This window comes from Somniosus microcephalus, chromosome 7 (assembly GCF_052327205.1).
Source record: "Somniosus microcephalus isolate GS21.2 chromosome 7, FLI_Smic_1.0, whole genome shotgun sequence".
Lineage (NCBI taxonomy): Eukaryota > Metazoa > Chordata > Chondrichthyes > Squaliformes > Somniosidae > Somniosus > Somniosus microcephalus.
This window is the reverse complement of record NC_140993.1, coordinates 263,004,127-263,021,847: the sequence shown is the minus strand read 5'-3', so window position 1 is coordinate 263,021,847 and position 17,721 is coordinate 263,004,127. Positions and strand designations below refer to the sequence as shown.

The 17,721-nt window shown below is 48.5% G+C and overlaps 2 protein-coding genes across 4 annotated transcripts in view; one reads left to right on the top strand and one right to left on the bottom strand.

The window, feature by feature from the left end:
* mtbp (MDM2 binding protein) overlaps window positions 1-17,721 on the top strand; it is a 104,232-nt gene that overhangs the window by 1,382 nt on the left and 85,129 nt on the right. For all 3 annotated transcript variants that reach the window (XM_085993687.1, XM_085993686.1, XM_085993685.1), the window contains exons 2-5: window positions 12,188-12,271; window positions 14,412-14,485; window positions 16,192-16,343; window positions 17,497-17,555. In XM_085993687.1, the coding sequence (XP_085849813.1) occupies window positions 12,188-12,271; window positions 14,412-14,485; window positions 16,192-16,343; window positions 17,497-17,555 (369 nt within the window). The remainder of the gene's footprint in view (window positions 1-12,187; window positions 12,272-14,411; window positions 14,486-16,191; window positions 16,344-17,496; window positions 17,556-17,721) is intronic.
* Window positions 1-17,721, bottom strand: part of mrpl13 (mitochondrial ribosomal protein L13) — a 178,281-nt gene that overhangs the window by 96,816 nt on the left and 63,744 nt on the right. The gene's annotated exons all lie outside the window — the stretch shown is intronic.

Sequence of the window (17,721 nt, the reverse complement as noted above, 5' to 3'; positions counted from 1 at the left end):
CCCTAGCCCACTGGGCCAAACTTCCTCTAAGGTTCCCCCCTGCCCACCCCGAACTCGCATCCTTCTCTAGCTTCTCTTCTATCTCCCATCATGCCCTTTCCGAGCTCATCTTGTCCATAATACCCACCTCCTGCTCCCTTGACCCTATTCCCACCAAACTCTTGAACACCCAGCTTCCCCCCTTAGCCCCTATGTTAGCTGGTGATGTTAACGGTTCCCTCTACTCAGGTACTGACCCCCTCCCCAACACATTTGCTGTCATCACTCCCCCTCCTCAAATAACCCACCCTTGACCCCACTGTCCTTGCAAACTACCGCCCATCTCCAACCTCCCTTTCCTCTCCAAGTCTCCCAAATCCGTGCCCATCTTGCCTGCAGTTCCATGTTTGAATCCCTCCAATCAGGTTTCTGCCCAGCCACAGTATCGAAACAGCCCTTGTCAAAATCACAAATGATATCCTGTGTGACTGTGACCAAGGTAACCTATTCCTCCTCGTCCTTCTAGACCTGTCCGCAGCCTTTAACACGGTTGACCACATCATCCTCCTCCAACGTCTCTCCTTTGTCGTCCAGCTGTGTGGGATTGCTCTCGCCTGGTTCCATTTTTATTTCTCCAGTCGTAACCAGAGAATCACCTGCGACGGCTTCTCTTCCCGCTCCCGCATCGTTACCTCTGGTGTTACCCAAGGATCTATCCTTGGCCCCCTCCTATTTCTCATCTACATGTTACCCCTCGATGACATCACCTGAAAACACATCAGGTTCCACATGTACGCTGACTACACTCAGCTCTACCTCCTCACCACCACTCTCGACCCCTCCACTGCCTCTGATTTGTCACACTATTTGCCCGACTGAATGAGCAGAAATTTCCTCCAACTAAGCATTGGGAAGCCCGAAGCCATTGTCTTCCATCCTCGCCGCAAGCTTCGCTCCCTAGCCACCGACTCCATCCCTCTCCCTGGCAACTGTCGGAGGTTGAACCAGACCGTTTGCAGCCTTGGTGTCGTTTTTGACACCGAGAGGAGCTTCTGACCACATATTCGCTTCACCACCAAGACTTCCTACTTCCACCTCTAACATTGCCCGGCTCCACCCCTGCCTCAGTTCATCTGCTGCTGAAACCCTCAGCCATGCCTTTGTTCCCTCTAAACTTGACTATTCCAAAGCACGATAGCATTCCATAGGGACTGCTCCCTCCGAGACACCCAAGTCCACTCCTCTATCACCCCCAGCAACCCTTCCCCTTCGCCCGGCACCTTCCCGTGCAAGCGCAGGAGATGCAACACCTGCCCTTATACCTCCCCCCTTCCCACTGTCCAGGGCCCCAAACACCCCTTCCAGGTGAAACAGCGATTTACTTGTACTTCTTGCAATCTAGTATACTGGATTCGCTGCTCACGATGCGGTCTCCTCTACATTGGGGAGAACAAACGCAGATTGGGTGACCGCTTTGCGGAACACCTCCGCTCAGTCCGTAAGGGTGACCCTGAGCTTCCGGTCGCCTGTCATTTTAATTCACCGCTCCATTCCCACTCGGACCTCACCGTCCTTGGCCTCTTGCATTGTTCCACAGAAGCTCAGCGTAAAGTCGAGGAACAGCACCTCATCTTTCGATTAGGCACTTAACAGCCTTCCGAACTCGATATCGAGTTCAACAATTTCAGATCATAACCCCGGCCCATATTACATTTTTACTTATTTTTTATCCACACCTTTGTTTTGGCCCCCACCTTTTTTTTCTCTCTCCCACATGGCAGCTGTCTCCCATTCTGCCAGCGCATTTCACACCTAATCTAGAGCCGTCTTTTGTCTCCACTAGTCCTATCACCATCTCGTCTCATTTTGAATACCTCTTAATGTCTCTTCACTTCTCTTTTGTTCTCTCCCAGCCCCCATACTGGCCTTTTAATCTGTTTCATTTCCTGTGCTTTTTCAGTCTTGACAAAGGGTTTGACCCGAAACGTTGACTCTACTTTTCTCTCCACGGATGTTGCCTGGCCTGCTGAGTTTTTCCAGCGTTTTCTGTTGTTATTTCTATTCCAGTGCACTCCTGGCTGGTCTCCCATCGTCCACCTTGCATAAACTGGAGCTCATCCAAAACTCTGCTGCCCCGTGTCCAAACTCACACCCAGTCCCGTTCACCCAACACCCCCTGTGCTCACTGCCCCGTGTCCTAACTCACACCCAGTCCCGTTCACCCATCACCCCCTGTGCTCACTGCCCCGTGTCCTAACTCGCACCAAGTCCCGTTCACCCAACACCCCCTGTGCTCACTGCCCCGTGTCCTAACTCACACCCAGTCCCGTTCACCCATCACTCCCTGTGCTCACTGCCCCGTGTCCTAACTCACACCCAGTCCCGTTCACCCATCACCCCCTGTGCTCACTGCCCCCTGTCCTAACTCGCACCCAGTCCCGTTCACCCATCACCCCCTGTGCTCACTGCCCCGTGTCCTAACTCACACCCAGTCCCGTTCACCCATCACCCCCTGTGCTCACTGCCCCGTGTCCTAACTCACACCCAGTCCCATTCACCCATCACCCCCTGTGCTCACTGCCCCGTGTCCTAACCCACACCCAGTCCCGTTCACCCATCACTCCCTGTGCTCACTGCCCGTGTCCTAACTCACACCCAGTCCCGTTCACCCATCACCCCCTGCGCTCACTGCCCCGTGTCCTAACTCACACCCAGTCCCGTTCACCCATCACTCCCTGTGCTCACTGCCCTGTGTCCTAACTCACACCCAGTCCCGTTCACCCATCACTCCCTGTGCTCACTGCCCCGTGTCCTAACTCGCACCGAGTCCCGTTCACCCATCACCCCCTGTGCTCACTGCCCCGTGTCCTAACTCACACCCAGTCCCGTTCACCCATCACCCCCTGTGCTCACTGCCCCGTGTCCTAACTCGCACCGAGTCCCGTTCACCCATCACCCCCTGTGCTCACTGCCCCGTGTCCTAACTCACACCCAGTCCCGTTCACCCATCACTCCCTGTGCTCACTGCCCGTGTCCTAACTCACACCCAGTCCCGTTCGCCCATCACCCCCTGTGCTCACTGCCCCGTGTCCTAACACACCCCGTTCACCCATCACCCCCTGTGCTCACTGCCCCGTGTCCTAACTCACACCAAGACCCGTTCACCCATCACCCCCTGTGCTCACTGCCCCGTGTCCTAACTCACACCCAGTCCCGTTCACCCATCACCCCCGTGCTCACTGCCCCGTGTCCTAACTCACACCCAGTCCCGTTCACCCATCACCCCGTGCTCACTGCCCCGTGTCCTAACTCACACCCAGTCCTGTTCACCCATCACCCCCAGTGCTCACTGCCCCGTGTCCTAACTCACACCCAGTCCCGTTCACCCATCACCCCCTGTGCTCACTGCCCCGTGTCCTAACTCGCACCCAGTCCCGTTCACCCATCACCCCCTGTGCTCACTGCCCCGTGTCCTAACTCGCACCAAGTCCCGTTCACCCATCACCCCCTGTGCTCACTGCCCCGTGTCCTAACTCACACCCAGTCCCGTTCACCCACCACCCCCTGTGCTCACTGCCCCGTGTCCTAACTCACACCCAGTCCCGTTCACCCATCACCCCCTGTGCTCACTGCCCCCTGTCCTAACTCACACCAAGTCCCGTTCACCCATCACCCCCTGTGCTCACTGCCTTGTGTCCTAACTCACACCCAGTCCCGTTCACCCATCACCCCCTGTGCTCACTGCCCCGTGTCCTAACTCACACCCAGTCCCGTTCACCCATCGCCCCCTGTGCTCACTGCCCGTGTCCTAACTCACACCCAGTCCCGTTCACCCATCACCCCCTGTGCTCACTGCCCTGTGTCCTAACTCACACCCAGTCCCGTTCACCCATCACCCCCTGTGCTCACTGCCCCGTGTCCTAACTCACACCCAGTCCCGTTCACCCATCACTCCCTGTGCTCACTGCCCCGTGGCCTAACTCACACCCAGTCCCGTTCACCATCACCCCCTGTGCTCGCTGCCCGTGTCCTAACTCGCACCGAGTCCCGTTCACCCATCACCCCCTGTGCTCACTGCCCCGTGTCCTAACTCACACCCAGTCCCGTTCACCCATCACTCCCTGTGCTCACTGCCCCGTGTCCTAACTCGCACCAAGTCCCGTTCACCCATCACCCCCTGCGCTCACTGCCCCGTGTCCTAACTCACACCCAGTCCCGTTCACCCATCACCCCCTGTGCTCACTGCCCCGTGTCCTAACTCGCACCGAGTCCCGTTCACCCATCACCCCCTGTGCTCACTGCCCCGTGTCCTAACTCACACCCAGTCCCGTTCACCCATCACCCCCTGTGCTCACTGCCCCGTGTCCTAACTCGCACCGAGTCCTGTTCACCCATCACCCCCTGTGCTCACTGCCCCGTGTCCTAACTCACACCCAGTCCCGTTCACCCATCACTCCCTGTGCTCACTGCCCGTGTCCTAACTCACACCCAGTCCCGTTCACCCCTCACCCCCTGTGCTCACTGCCCCGTGTCCTAACTCAACCCAGTCCCGTTCACCCATCACCCCCTGTGCTCACTGCCCCGTGTCCTAACTCACACCCAGTCCCGTTCACCCATCACCCCCTGTGCTCACTGCCCCGTGTCCTAACTCGCACCCAGTCCCGCTCACCCATCACCCCCTGTGCTCACTGCCCCGTGTCCTAACTCACACCCAGTCCCGTTCACCCATCACCCCCGGTGCTCACTGCCCCGTGTCCTAACTCGCACCAAGACCCGTTCACCCATCACCCCGTGCTCACTGCCCCGTGTCCTAACTCACACCCAGTCCCGTTCACCCATCACTCCCTGTGCTCACTGCCCGTGTCCTAACTCACACCCAGTCCCGTTCACCCATCACCCCCTGCGCTCACTGCCCTGTGTCCTAACTCACACCCAGTCCCGTTCACCCATCACTCCCTGTGCTCACTGCCCCGTGTCCTAACTCGCACCGAGTCCCGTTCACCCATCACCCCCTGTGCTCGCTGCCCGTGTCCTAACTCGCACCGAGTCCCGTTCACCCATCACCCCCTGTGCTCACTGCCCCGTGTCCTAACTCGCACCGAGTCCCGTTCACCCATCACCCCCTGTGCTCGCTGCCCGTGTCCTAACTGGCACCGAGTCCCGTTCACCCATCACCCCCTGTGCTCACTGCCCTGTGTCCTAACACGCACCGAGTCCCGTTCACCCATCACTCCCTGTGCTCATTGCCCCGTGTCCTAACTCACACCCAGTCCCGTTCACCCATCACCCCCTGTGCTCACTGCCCCGTGTCCTAACTCACACCCAGTCCCGTTCACCCATCACCGCCTGTGCTCACTGCCCGTGTCCTAACTCGCACCGAGTCCCGTTCACCCATCACCCCCTGTGCTCGCTGACCTACATTGGCTCCTGGTCTGGCAACACCTCAATTTTAAAATTCTCATCCTTGTTTTCAATTTCCTTCGTGGCCTCACCCCTCCCTATCTCTGTAATCTCCCCCAGCCCTAAACCCTGCGAGATATCTGGGCTCCTCCAATTCTGGCCTCTTGTGCATCCCTGATTTTAATTGCACCACTATTGGTAGCCGTGCCTTCAGTCGCTTAGGTCCTTAGCGCTGGAATTCCCTCCCTAAACCTCTCCGCCTTTCTACCTCTCTTTTTCTCCTTTAAGACGCTCCTTAAAACCTAGCTCTTTGACCAAGCCTGTCCTGATATCTCCTTACAATAGCAAAATACTGCGGATGCTGGAAATCAGAAATAACAACAGAAAATGCTGGAAACACTCAGCAGGCCAGGCAGCATCCGTGGAGAGAGAAACAGAGTTAAAGGATTTACCAGGGCAGGTTAGGTATGAAGATAAAGAAAGAAAGACTTGCATTTCTATCGTGCCTTTCACGACCCCGGGGCGCCTGAACGCGCTTTACAGCCAATGAAGTACTTTGAAGTGTAGTCACTGCTGTATTGTAGGACATGCAGCAGCTAATTTGTGCACAGCAAGGTCCCACAAACTGCAATGTGATAATGACCAGATAATCTGTTGTAGGCATGTTGTTAAACTGACTGGTCTGTAGATTTCTGGTCTCCCTCCCTACCTTCTTAAATAATGGCGTGACATTTGTGATTTTCCAATCCAAAGGCACTATTCCTGAGTCTAGAAAGTTTTAGAAAATTATGACTTATGTATCTGCAATTTCCTCATCTATTTCCTTTAATACCCTGGGATGAATACCATCAGATCCTGGAGATTTGTCTGATCTGATCTAGATGTGATGGGTAATGAACCTACTTCTGGCAGATGATATTTAATGTAGGGTTGTGAAGGGGTGGAAAGTTTCTGGAAATTTTCCACGGGAAGTTTAGCTTGGGAATTTTGCCCAAAAAAGCACATGCTAGCATAGTATTGTGTTTTTTTTTGTATTTTTTTTTCCCACTGGTCCTCTCTTAAAATTACTAAGATGGAATCTTAATTATTAAGGAATTTCTTAATCAATATATGTTTATCTTCTTACTTGGCTTGTTTTAATAATTACAAGTTTTGTGTGTGACTGTGAACAAATGTGTCCTAATTGGTTGGATGAGCGATTAGCTCCCTCTATTGGTGATGTAGCGTCGTGCATGCACAAGTCATGCTTCCATCACGTGGAGCATCAGGAAAAATTTACTCACCCTGTTGCAATCGTGCTGATCGACCGCAGTTCGACACAGAGATGAATGCCCTTTATTTCTCTGCATAGAACAATGCCACGTTTACTGTCGGATGTGTGGAAGCATTTTACCCCAGGCATTAAAGATGGAAAGACTGTGTACATGTGCAAACACTGTACAAAGCCATATGTAAAGAATGCCACAAAGATGCAGCAGCATTTATCCAAATGCAACAACTTCACTCAAAGCTCACAGCAGTCAGCCCAGAGTTCCTCTGCTTCCATTCAAGAAGATGATGGTTCACATTCAGCATCAGGCTCCTTACCATCAGCAACTCCTGGCCCACTTGGAAAGTTCTTTGATACAATGGATAACCATAGCCGGAAGAATGCAGATGAGTGCCTTGCTCGAGCTGTATATGCGACAGGCTCACCCCTCATGCTCACAGCCAGTGTGTACTGGAAGAGATTTTTCAATGTTATTCGCCGTGCATACTGTCCTCCCACCAGACATGCTTTGTCTACTTATTTGTTGGAGGCTGAGCATAAGAGTCCAAGGAAAGCTCAAAGAAACGATAAAGATGGCAGACTGTGTTACAGTTATCTGAGATGGGTGGTCAAATGTATGAGGGGAGGGCATCATAAACTACATCGTCTCCACTCCTCTCCCAGTGTTCTTCAAGAGCACAGACACGAAGGACAACAGAGACACATACATTGCTGATGAGCTGAAAGCGGTCATCAATGATCTTGGATCACAAAAGGTCTTTACTGACAATGCTGCGAATATGAAGGCTGCTTGGGCTCAAGTGGAGGAGGCCTACCCTCATAGTACGTCTATTGGGTGCGCAGCTCATGGGCTCAACCTGCTCCTCAAGGGCATCATGGGTTTGAGAACCATGGAAACACTGTACAAGAGAGCCAAGCAAGTTGTTAAGTATGTCAGGGGAAAACAGGTAGTTGCAGCAACCTACAACTCCAAGCAAATGACAGAACAAGAACACCACACTAAAGCTGCCCAGCGACACTAGATGGGGTGGCGTTGTCATAATGTACAACAACCTTCTGGAGGGTAAGGAGTCGCTGCAAGAAATGGCAATATCCCAGTCTGGGGATATGGAAACCACCATCAAGAAAATACTGCTGGATGATGTGTTTTGGGAGAGAGTTGTTAGCAGCCTTAAACTACTCTCACCAGTAGCATCTGCAATTGCTCAGATTGAAGGAGATGACGCTGTCTTGTCAGATGTTCTCAGGCTTTTTGCTGATATAAAAGAACAAATCAGCATTGCCCTACCCACATCCCTGCTGCTCAAAGCAGAGGAGAAGGGAATTGTTCAATTCATACAGACGCGCCAAGAATTGTGTGTCAAGCCGATTCATGCTGCGGCATACATGCTGGACCCAAAGCATGTTGGGAGACCAATACTTTCTGGAGAACAGATCAACAGCGCTTAGTGTGATTTCTACCCTCTCACACCACCTCAATCTGGACGTTGGCAAAGTTCTCTACCAAGCAAGGTCTTTGGAATGGGGGACGGGATATGGGAATCATGCAAGCATATCAGTGCACATACCTGGTGGAAGGGACTTTGTGCATCTGAGGCCCTGTCACCCATTGCATCGGTGATACTCCAAATCCCACCTTCATCAGCAACCTCTGAACGAAACTGGTCACTTTTTGGGAATACGCATACAAAGGTGCGCAACAGGCTGACTAACAAGAGAGTGGAGAAACTGGTGGCTATCCGGGCGAACCTACAACTTATTGAGCCAGATACAGAAGTGTCCACCACACAGCTAGACACTGACACAGAGGAGGAAATGGACACGTCCGAGTCAGAGAATCAGGAGGAGCAATGATGAGTAGAAGACTCAAAGGGACAAAATAAGGACAAATTACAGGTGCAATAAGCTGACGCTCTTTTTAGATGGGTCTTTTTTGTGGGGGTTCAATAAAGTTCAAAATTATAACCTAAGTAAAGTTTTGAAAGCCTGTTTTTATTTGTATGGAACAGTGTCTATTTTGATGACAAAGATAATATAAGGGTCAGAGACAAAAACCATCAGTGTGCAAAAAAACTCAAAATTCCCATGGAATGTTTCCTCTTTTAAAAATTCCTGGAATTTTGCAACCCTAGTTGTGCATGAGGGTAGCGCTAATGCCAGCCATGTGTAGACCATGCTGGCTTCTGAATTAGTCTGCTGAGAAAGAAAGACTTGCATTTATATAGCGCCTTTCACGACCACCGGACGTCGCAAAGCGCTTTATAGCCAATGATGTACTTTTGGAACAAAAGCAAAATACTGCGGATGCTGGAAATCTGAAATAAAAACGGAAAATGCTGGAAATACTCAGCAGGTCAGCAGCATCTGTGGAGAGAGAAACAGAGTTAACGTTTCAGGTCGATGACCCTTCGTCAGAACTGGAAAAAGTTGGAGATGGAACAGGTTTTTAAGCAAGTGTGGGGCGGGGGAAAGGGGGGAGGGGAGGAAAGAACTAAAAGGAAGGTCTGATAGGATGGAAGGCAGGAGAGATTAAAAGACAAAGGGGATGATGGTGCAAAGCAAAAGGAGATGGTAATGGGACATGTTAAGAAACAAAAGATGACTAGATGAAGTGTAAATGGCACTGGCAGAATCATCAACAGCAGCCATGAGAGAGGGAAAAAAAATAGGGGCCAAGGTTATGATCTGAAATTGTTGAACTCGATGTTGAGTCCAGAGGGCTGTAAAGTGCCTAATCGAAAGATGAGGTGCTGTTCCTCGAGCTTACGCTGAGCTTTGTTGGAACAGTGAGAGAGGTCCGAGTGGGAGTGGAGTGGCGAATTAAAGTGACAGACGACCGGAAGCTCGGGGTCACTCTTACAGACTGAACGGAGGTGTTCCGCAAAGCGGTCACCAATCTGCGTTTGGTCTCCCCAATGTAGAGGAGACTGCATTGTGAGCAGCTGTTTTAAACTGTTTTTTGACATAACAAATGACTTGCCTGATTGATAAGTTACAGTATACTAGATTGCAAGAAGTACAAGTAAAAATCTATTTCACCTGGAAGGAGTGTTTGGGGCCCTGGACAGTGGGAAGGGAGGAGGTAAAAGGGCAGGTGTTGCATCTCCTGTGCTTGCATGGGAAGGTGAAGAGGTGTTGTGGGTGATAGACGAGTGGACCAGGGTGTCGCGGAGGGAGCAGTCCCTTCGGAATGCTGAAAGGGGAGGTGAGGGGAAGATGTGTTTGGTGGTGGGATCACGCTGGAGGTGGCGGAAATGATGGAGGATGATCCATTGAATGTGGAGGCTGGTGGGGTGAAAGGTGAGGACAAGGGGAACCCTATCGTGGTTCCGGGAGGGAGGGGAAGGGGTGAGAGCAGAAGTGCAGGAAATAGAATGGACACGGTCAAGGGCCGTGTCAACCATGGTACAGGGGAATCCTCGGTTGAGGAAAACGGAAGACATATTGGAAGCACGAGTATGGAAGATGGCATCGTCTGAACAGATGCGGCAGAGATGGAGAAACTGGATGGAATAGAGTCCTTACAGGAAGCGGGCTGGGAGGAAGTGTAGTCCAGGTAGCTGTGGGAGTCAGTGCGCTTATAGTGAATGTTTGTCAATGGCCTATCCCCAGAGATGGAGACAGAGAAGTCGAGGAAGGGAAGAGTCGGACCATGTCAATGTGAGGGAAGGGTGGAAATTGGAAGCAAAGTGAACGAAATTTTCTAGTTCAGGACGAGAGCAGGAAACGGCACTGATACAGTCATCAATGTATGGGAAAAAGAGGTGAGGGAGGGAACCTGAGTAGGACTGGAACAAAGAATGTTCCACATATCCCATGAAAAGGCAGGCATAGCTAGGGCCCATGCGGGTTCCCATAGCAACACCTTTAATTTGGAGGAAGTGAGTGGCGTCAAAAGAGAAGTTCAATGTGAGAAGAAGTTCAGCCAGGCGGAGGAGGGTGGTGGTTGTTGGGGATTGGTAGGGTCTCTGTTCAAGGAAGAAGTGGAGCGTTTTCAGACCATCCTGGTGGGGGATGGAGGTGTAGAGGGATTGGATGTCCATAGTGAAAAGGAGACGGTTGGGGCCTGGAAACTGTTAAAGTGGCGGAGGGCGCGGAAGAGTCGCGGATGTAGGTGGGAAGTGACTGGACAAGGGGAGAAAACATAGAGTCGAGATAGGAAGAGATAAGTTCCGTGGGGCAAGAACAGGCTGAAACGATGGGTCTACCAGGGCAGTCCTGTTTGTGGCTCTTGGGAAGGAGGTAGAAGTGGGCTGTGCGGGGTTGGGGAACTATGAGGTTGGCGGCCGTGGGTGGAAGATCTCCAGAGGAGATGAGGTCAGTGACAGAGATGATACTTTTGGAGTTTAGTCACTGTCGTAATGTGGGAAATGTAATGAGAGGGCAAGTGACCTAGGTGTTACGGTGCATGAGTCTCTAAAGGTTCACAACCAGTGCTGAGAGGCTGCACTGAAAGCCTCACAGTGAAAATTGAGCATTAGGATGTATCACGCCATACTCCCGAGACTTGAGCATAAAATCTAAGCTGATGCTGCAGTGCTGCACTAGTAGAGGTGCCGTCTTTCGAATAGGACATTAAACCGAGGCCCCATCTGCTTTCCGTTGGATGTAAAAGATTCCTTGGTGTGATTTTTGAAGAAGAGCAGGGCAATCCTGGACAATATTTATCTCTCATTGCTGTTTGTTGAATCTTGTGTGCAAATTGACTGCCGACTTTTCTTCACTTCAACAGTGACTACACTTCAAGAAGTACTTTATTGGCTGTGAAGTGCTTTGGGACGTCCTGAGGTTGTGAATAGCGCTGTATTAATGCAGGTTCTTTCTTTCTTACAGCTAAGAGGATCGAACATAAAACAAAAATCACAATATTATTCTTGTATCGTTGTACAAGACTTTGTGGAGGCCTCATTTGGAAAACTGCCCAGTACTGGTCCCCTCGCATGGTGGGAGAAATAGAGGCCCTGGAAAATGTTCAGAAGAGGGCCATTAGATTAATAGCTGGTTTAAAAACCCTTGGATATCGCAATAGGCCAGATGATTTGAATTAGATAAGTTGTGGAGAATGTGAAGGCGTGTATAAGTTACGCAAGCCTAGATCTTGAATAGATGTCGGGAGGTTTTCTTTTTTACAGAGCTTTGGAATAGCTTTCCAGGTCGTACAGGTAATGTAGATTCACTGCAAACATTCTAAAGGGAGCTGGACATGTTCCTGGAGGAGTCTTGTATTGCTTATGTACAACAGGTAGGTGGGATGTTGGGTGATGTACCTCATGGTACCTCACTAATATCTCCTGGAGCTCGATTTTAATTGCCTTTTGGGGGTTGGAGAATAATTTCCCAGAATTCTTTATTCCCTGAATGGGTCTCGGGAATTTTTTGTTAATGTGTATTTGCCTCCAGGAGATTATATGGGGTGTGGGGGGAGGAGGGTCGTGCAGCCTAGTTGCAACACGGATGAACGGGATAGACTCAATGGTCACGCCTTTTCCATATGTTCGTATGTATGTAATATTCACTAACATAATTTTTGTCTTGCAGAGCTGACGGCCGTTAATAGTATTTATGAACTACTGAGAAAGAACTGCAGTATCTCAACAAATTCCAGTTTGGCCTCGCTTCCAGGTAATAAATTTAATGCTAAATTTGTTTTTTTAATTCATATGCTTGTCCACTTCATCCATATTTAAGTCATAGTTTTTGACTTTGTTTCTTATAAGGCAATATTTTCCTGACTCTTTCCTGTTTTTAACCTCTACATTTATCTAAGATTTGTCCCTATCTTGTGAGTGATAGATAGCTACCTTTTTTATAACTTTCACCCGTATAGAAGTTATATAAAAGCTCTGCTCCACTTTGCCCCATCAAGTGCTCCTGTTATTTAATAAATTATGTGACATGTTCTCCCTGTGAAGTAGAGAACCTGCAGTGCTGCTTGGATCCAAAATAGCCAGTAGCTGGAGTTCAGATTTAATTTTGTCTGTCTGGACAGTTTAAAATCACTACCTAGCTCATCTGGTAGCTCAGTGGGTTTATAGTGAGTAGCTGAGCCATGCAGGTTAGGAAAGTTCCAGGTATGATCTCCAGTCTTTGCTCAGGTAGCTGATCTCTCTTCCAATGTCTCTAACCTCCTCCAGCCCTACAACCAATGTTCCCGTTATGCTGCGCAGCTGTCTGGAGGTCCCACACAGGCCGCTTGCCGGCTTTACAATTGGAAAAACAGCGCGTGCATGGAAATTTAAAGGGGCCGTGCACCAAAAACAAAATTAAAGAGAACATTGCCTACTGTCCTCCGAGATCTCTGCACTTCTCCAAGTCTGGCCTCTTGCGCATCCCTGATTTTCATCGCTCCACCATTGGCGGCCGTGCCTTCAGCTGCCTGGGCCCTAAGCTCTGGTGTTCCCTCCTTAAACCTCTCCTCCTTCAAGAATCTGCTTAAAACTCTTTGACCAAGCTTCTGATTGCTTGCCCTAATATCTCCTTGTGTGGCTCGGTGTCAAATTTTGTCCAATAACGCTCCTGTGGAGCACCTTGGGACGTTTTACCACGTTAAAGGCACTGTGTCAATGCAAGTTATTCTTGGGGTGGTACAATCTCGGTCAGGAAGGGCAAAATTGGCCAGGGTTCCCAATACTGATCACTTTCTAGAGACCCCTGCTGGAAATGGAGAGAAAAATAATTTGACTGCCTGGCATTCCTCACACATGCCATATACAGTATTGTTTTTGGTTGGTTGGATAAAAGGTTTTCTAGTTTGCTTTCCTTTCTCATTTGCAATACCCTATTGATTTTATGTTTGATTCTCTCCGATTACTTTCGTGAAGGTATGTAAGCTTCATCTTTGCCTTCTGTCTTTTCCAGTCTTGCCTTTAACACAATGGCCCAGAAATTCGGGTCGGAGGCTTCCCGCGGGTGTAAGCCTCCGACCTGCACTTACCTAGCGCGCCGGCCGTTGAGCTGTGGGCCCCTGTGGAATTCCGATCCTGGGCCTGCTCCAACTGCCGGCGCGCAGTGCTTGCGTATCCCAGGGGCGCAGTTAGTTTGATGCATCCCCTGGGATCACGTGGGCCATGGGGAGCCAATTGCAGCAGGGAATGCTTCATTCATAAGTTTGACAGGAAGTGCTGTCAGACTTATAAATACTACAAGCCCCAAAACATCACTAAATCTTCAAATACATTTTTTTTAGTCACATTTTTTTAAATAAACTATAAATTACATGAAAGAACTTTTAAACAATAATTTAAATGTTTGAAAAAAATAATTTTATTTTCTAACGGGGCTAAAAATAAACTTACCTTTCTTTAAAGTATTAAAAAATAATAAACCTGTGGAAAAAATGTTTTAATTTTAATTAATTCACCACTTACCTTGTAAAAAGCAGGCCTTGCGACTGCTTTTTATATGTGTAACTCCTGGAGACTTACCATCCCGGGAAAACCTGTTTTTAAAAAAGAAAAACCCGACGTTCGATGCGCACGCGCAGCCTCTCCGCACGCGTTCGAACTCTGAACCCCTTTCAGGGGAACGGACGTGCCGGTTTCCCGCGCATGCGCAGTGCATGCAGGAAACCGGCACTTCCATTGGGCTTACGGGTGAGTACCCCGTGCGTACTCACCCGTGGAGACCTGAATTTCTGGGCCAATATTAATTTTGAGGTGCTGCAGCTTCATTATTCTAATTTTCAGTCAGCTCTTGCAATGGATTAGTATTTAAAATCTCTGTTGAAACCTGGTGTTAGTTACATCTGTTTAATCTGTTGCAGGCTGTTCAATAACTGGTGTTCCGGCACCACAAAAATGGTTCTTCGCAATTCAGGCAATCCATGGCTTTTCACAGGTGAGGAGAGCGGGAAGTAAAACCCGTAAGTGTATGACAGCTCAAAGTTAAGGTCACAAAACTATCAGCAAAACGAAAACTACAGCCGGGGGGGAAAATGAATCACAGAAATCACAGAAACCCCACAGTGCAGATAGAGGCCATTTCGGCCCATCAAGCCTGCACCGACACACATCCCACCCGATCCCCGTAACCCCTATACCAACACATAGCCCACCCTATCCCCGTAACCCCACGTATTTAATCCCCCTAACACTAAGGGTCAATTTATCATAGCCAATCAACCTAACCACATCTTTGGACTGTGGGAGGAAACCGGAGCACCCGGAGGAAACCCACGCAAACACGGGGAGAACGTGCAAACTCCACACAGACAGTCACCTGAGGCCGGATTCGAACCCGGGTCCCTGGCGCTGTGAGGCAACAGTGCTAACCACTATGCCACCGTGCTGCACGAAACTGCTTAGCCAATTCGAACAACAGTAATTATAAATGAGCACTGTTGATGTTGAGAATGTGATGATTCTTATAGCATGAAACAATGTTATTGGATAGTTCCAGATTGGAAATTGGGATGCAATAGTGATAGATGGATTGTGATCTTGAGAAGTACACAGCCTGAGGAGAATCGGGTTCCTGCAGTTCTTATTCACCAGGTGAAATCAACTTTTTAACTGACTTTTTCTCGATACATCAATTCTTAGGTTTTTGTTGACTAAAGACCAAAGTTAAAACTGAAGAAAAAAATGAAGATAAGTGGAACCAATTAGAAATATACAGCAGGTTGATCAGGATCTTTAAAAGGGAGGAAAAAGTTAGTGTTTTGGGTATAGACCTCTGCATGAGAACTGAGAAAAATTCAAGTCAAGTTTTAAAAAACCCCACACCAAAGCCATAAAGTCAATGACGTTAGAAAACTATTAGGCAGTTGGTCTAAGCGTTAAAGCTTTAATCAACTGTTTTACAACATGGAGGTCTAGTTGTGTCCTTCACTAGTTCCTGTTAAGAATGCCCTGCGCAAGCTGGGCCCGTGCCCGAGTATTTATACTCTCCCTTGGCAGCGCCACCCGCAGGCCACTCAGTTGATTCATGTCAGTCGATATACAGGAAACTCTTGATTTACCGGCACTTAAAATAACCGGAAATCTCTGTTAACCGGCAAAATTCAGGAGTAGGTTCAGGTAAGTTTTACTTCATATTAGTGGCCGTTCCTGGAGCTGTGGCTGTGTAATCGGGTTCCTGCACTTGTTGCTAAGCAACAAGGAAGCCTGGATTTGTTGCTGTGTACGGGGCTCTCGTACCTTTTAACTATACCTCTCTGTAATCCGGACTTTTTGATAAACCGGCACCACGCCGGTCCCGTCGGTGCCGGATAAAAAAGAGTTTCCTGTATACAAAAGCAAAATACTGCGGATGCTGGAAATCTGAAATAAAAACAAAATGCTGGAAACACTCAGCAGGTCAGGCAGCATCTGTGGAGAGCGAAACAAAATTAACGTTTCAGGTTGATGACCTTTCATTATAACTGGAAAAAGTTAGCGATGTAACCGGTTTTACGCAAGTACAAGGGCAGGGGGAAGGGGTGGAAAAAGCTAAAGGGAAGGTCTGTGATAGGGTAGAAGGCAGGAGAAATTAAATGACAAGTCGATATCATCATCTGTTAGATGTACCTTCTGATTACTATCCTATTATTGTTTTCTTTCTAGTTCTGTAGTCCAGAGTGGGAAGAAATTAGTTCCAGTACACAAGACAGTGACTGTGAGGAACCTATACCAACATTAATACAAGAATGCCTGAATAGCATAAATGGTTGTGAGGAAGAGGACAGTGATGTGAAAGAGTCTACGCCCCTGTCTGAGTAAGCATTGTACAATATTTTAGCGTAAACAAAAATAGGTTCTAAATATTCTGAATGTTGTGTATATTTGCTCAAGTAGTTGGAACATTAAAAAAAGATTAGCCCATTGTGGTTAATCCTTCGAGTCCACCAAGTCTCCTATCATAACACCCAACTGTGGGTTGAAGTTACACTCGTGCTGTTTGCAAGAGATGAGCCTCGGTTTAACATCTCACCTGAAAGAAGGCAGTACAGCACTCCCTCAGTACCGCACTGAAGTGTCAGCCTACATTATGCACTCAAGTCCTGGAACGAGTGCAGGACAGGATACGGGAAGTTGGATTTTGGACAAGTTGGAATTTATGGAGGGTGAAGAATGGGTGGCCATTAAGGAGGGCATTGGGGTAGTCGAGTCTAGAGGTGACAAAAACATGGATGAGGGTTTCAGTGGTTTTAGTAGCGATACAGCGACTGGTGGCTGATATTGTGGAGGGGAAACTAAGTAATACTGGTAATCGATAGAATAGAAAAAAATGTGAAAATGAAAGATAGCAAAAGAAATGAAAAAGAAAGACAAAGCAAGAAACAAACAAAGAAAAATAGGGAGACAGAGAGTGAACAAAACAAAGCCTGTAAAAAGAACACTAAACCTGCGCCAAATGTATTGGATTTCTTTTTCAGAAAGCACCAATTTTCCTGCAGTTATGGAAACTCTGTTCCTTCCTGTTGGACTGTTCTAGATTATTAATTATGGATAATTAATGAAGATAATGCCCCTGAGGGCATTGAGTTAGCCACGTAGTGTGGGCTGTAGCTCAGACTGCTTGAGGAGATGGCACGTTTTTGACAACCCGACAGCTTTCGTGGTTATTGATCTGGTTGCCAGATTTTGTGAATTCCGTTTCACAACACGCCGTGGTGAGATTTGAACTTGGGATCTCTGAGTTACGAGGCCTCGGCCATAACCACTAGGTTCCTGCACCCTCTTCAATACAAATGTATCTTTTAATTGTGCTGATCAGACCAAAAAGAAGTGGCGTTTCGAACTGCTAAGTTATATATTACTGATTTTTTTTTGGTAAATGTTTATTGTTTTTGTGCACATTGAGGGAATAACGGTGATGTAAATATTTGAAAATGTGAAACATATCTATCAACGTAATTTCTTTTCTAGGTTATTTGAGGAGGCTGCAGAGGGTCTACATCAACTTGCAGATAAACTACCTCCTCCTGGTAATCGTCAGCATCATTTCTATCGGAGCCCTTGTTTTGTAACAGTGAGATGTTTCAATATCACAATTAATTGTAATAATGATAGGCACATTGCTATCATTTGTCAGTATCTTTTACAATGTGCTCCTTTTTCTGATACAATTCTTTAAAGCAAACTGGACTTGAC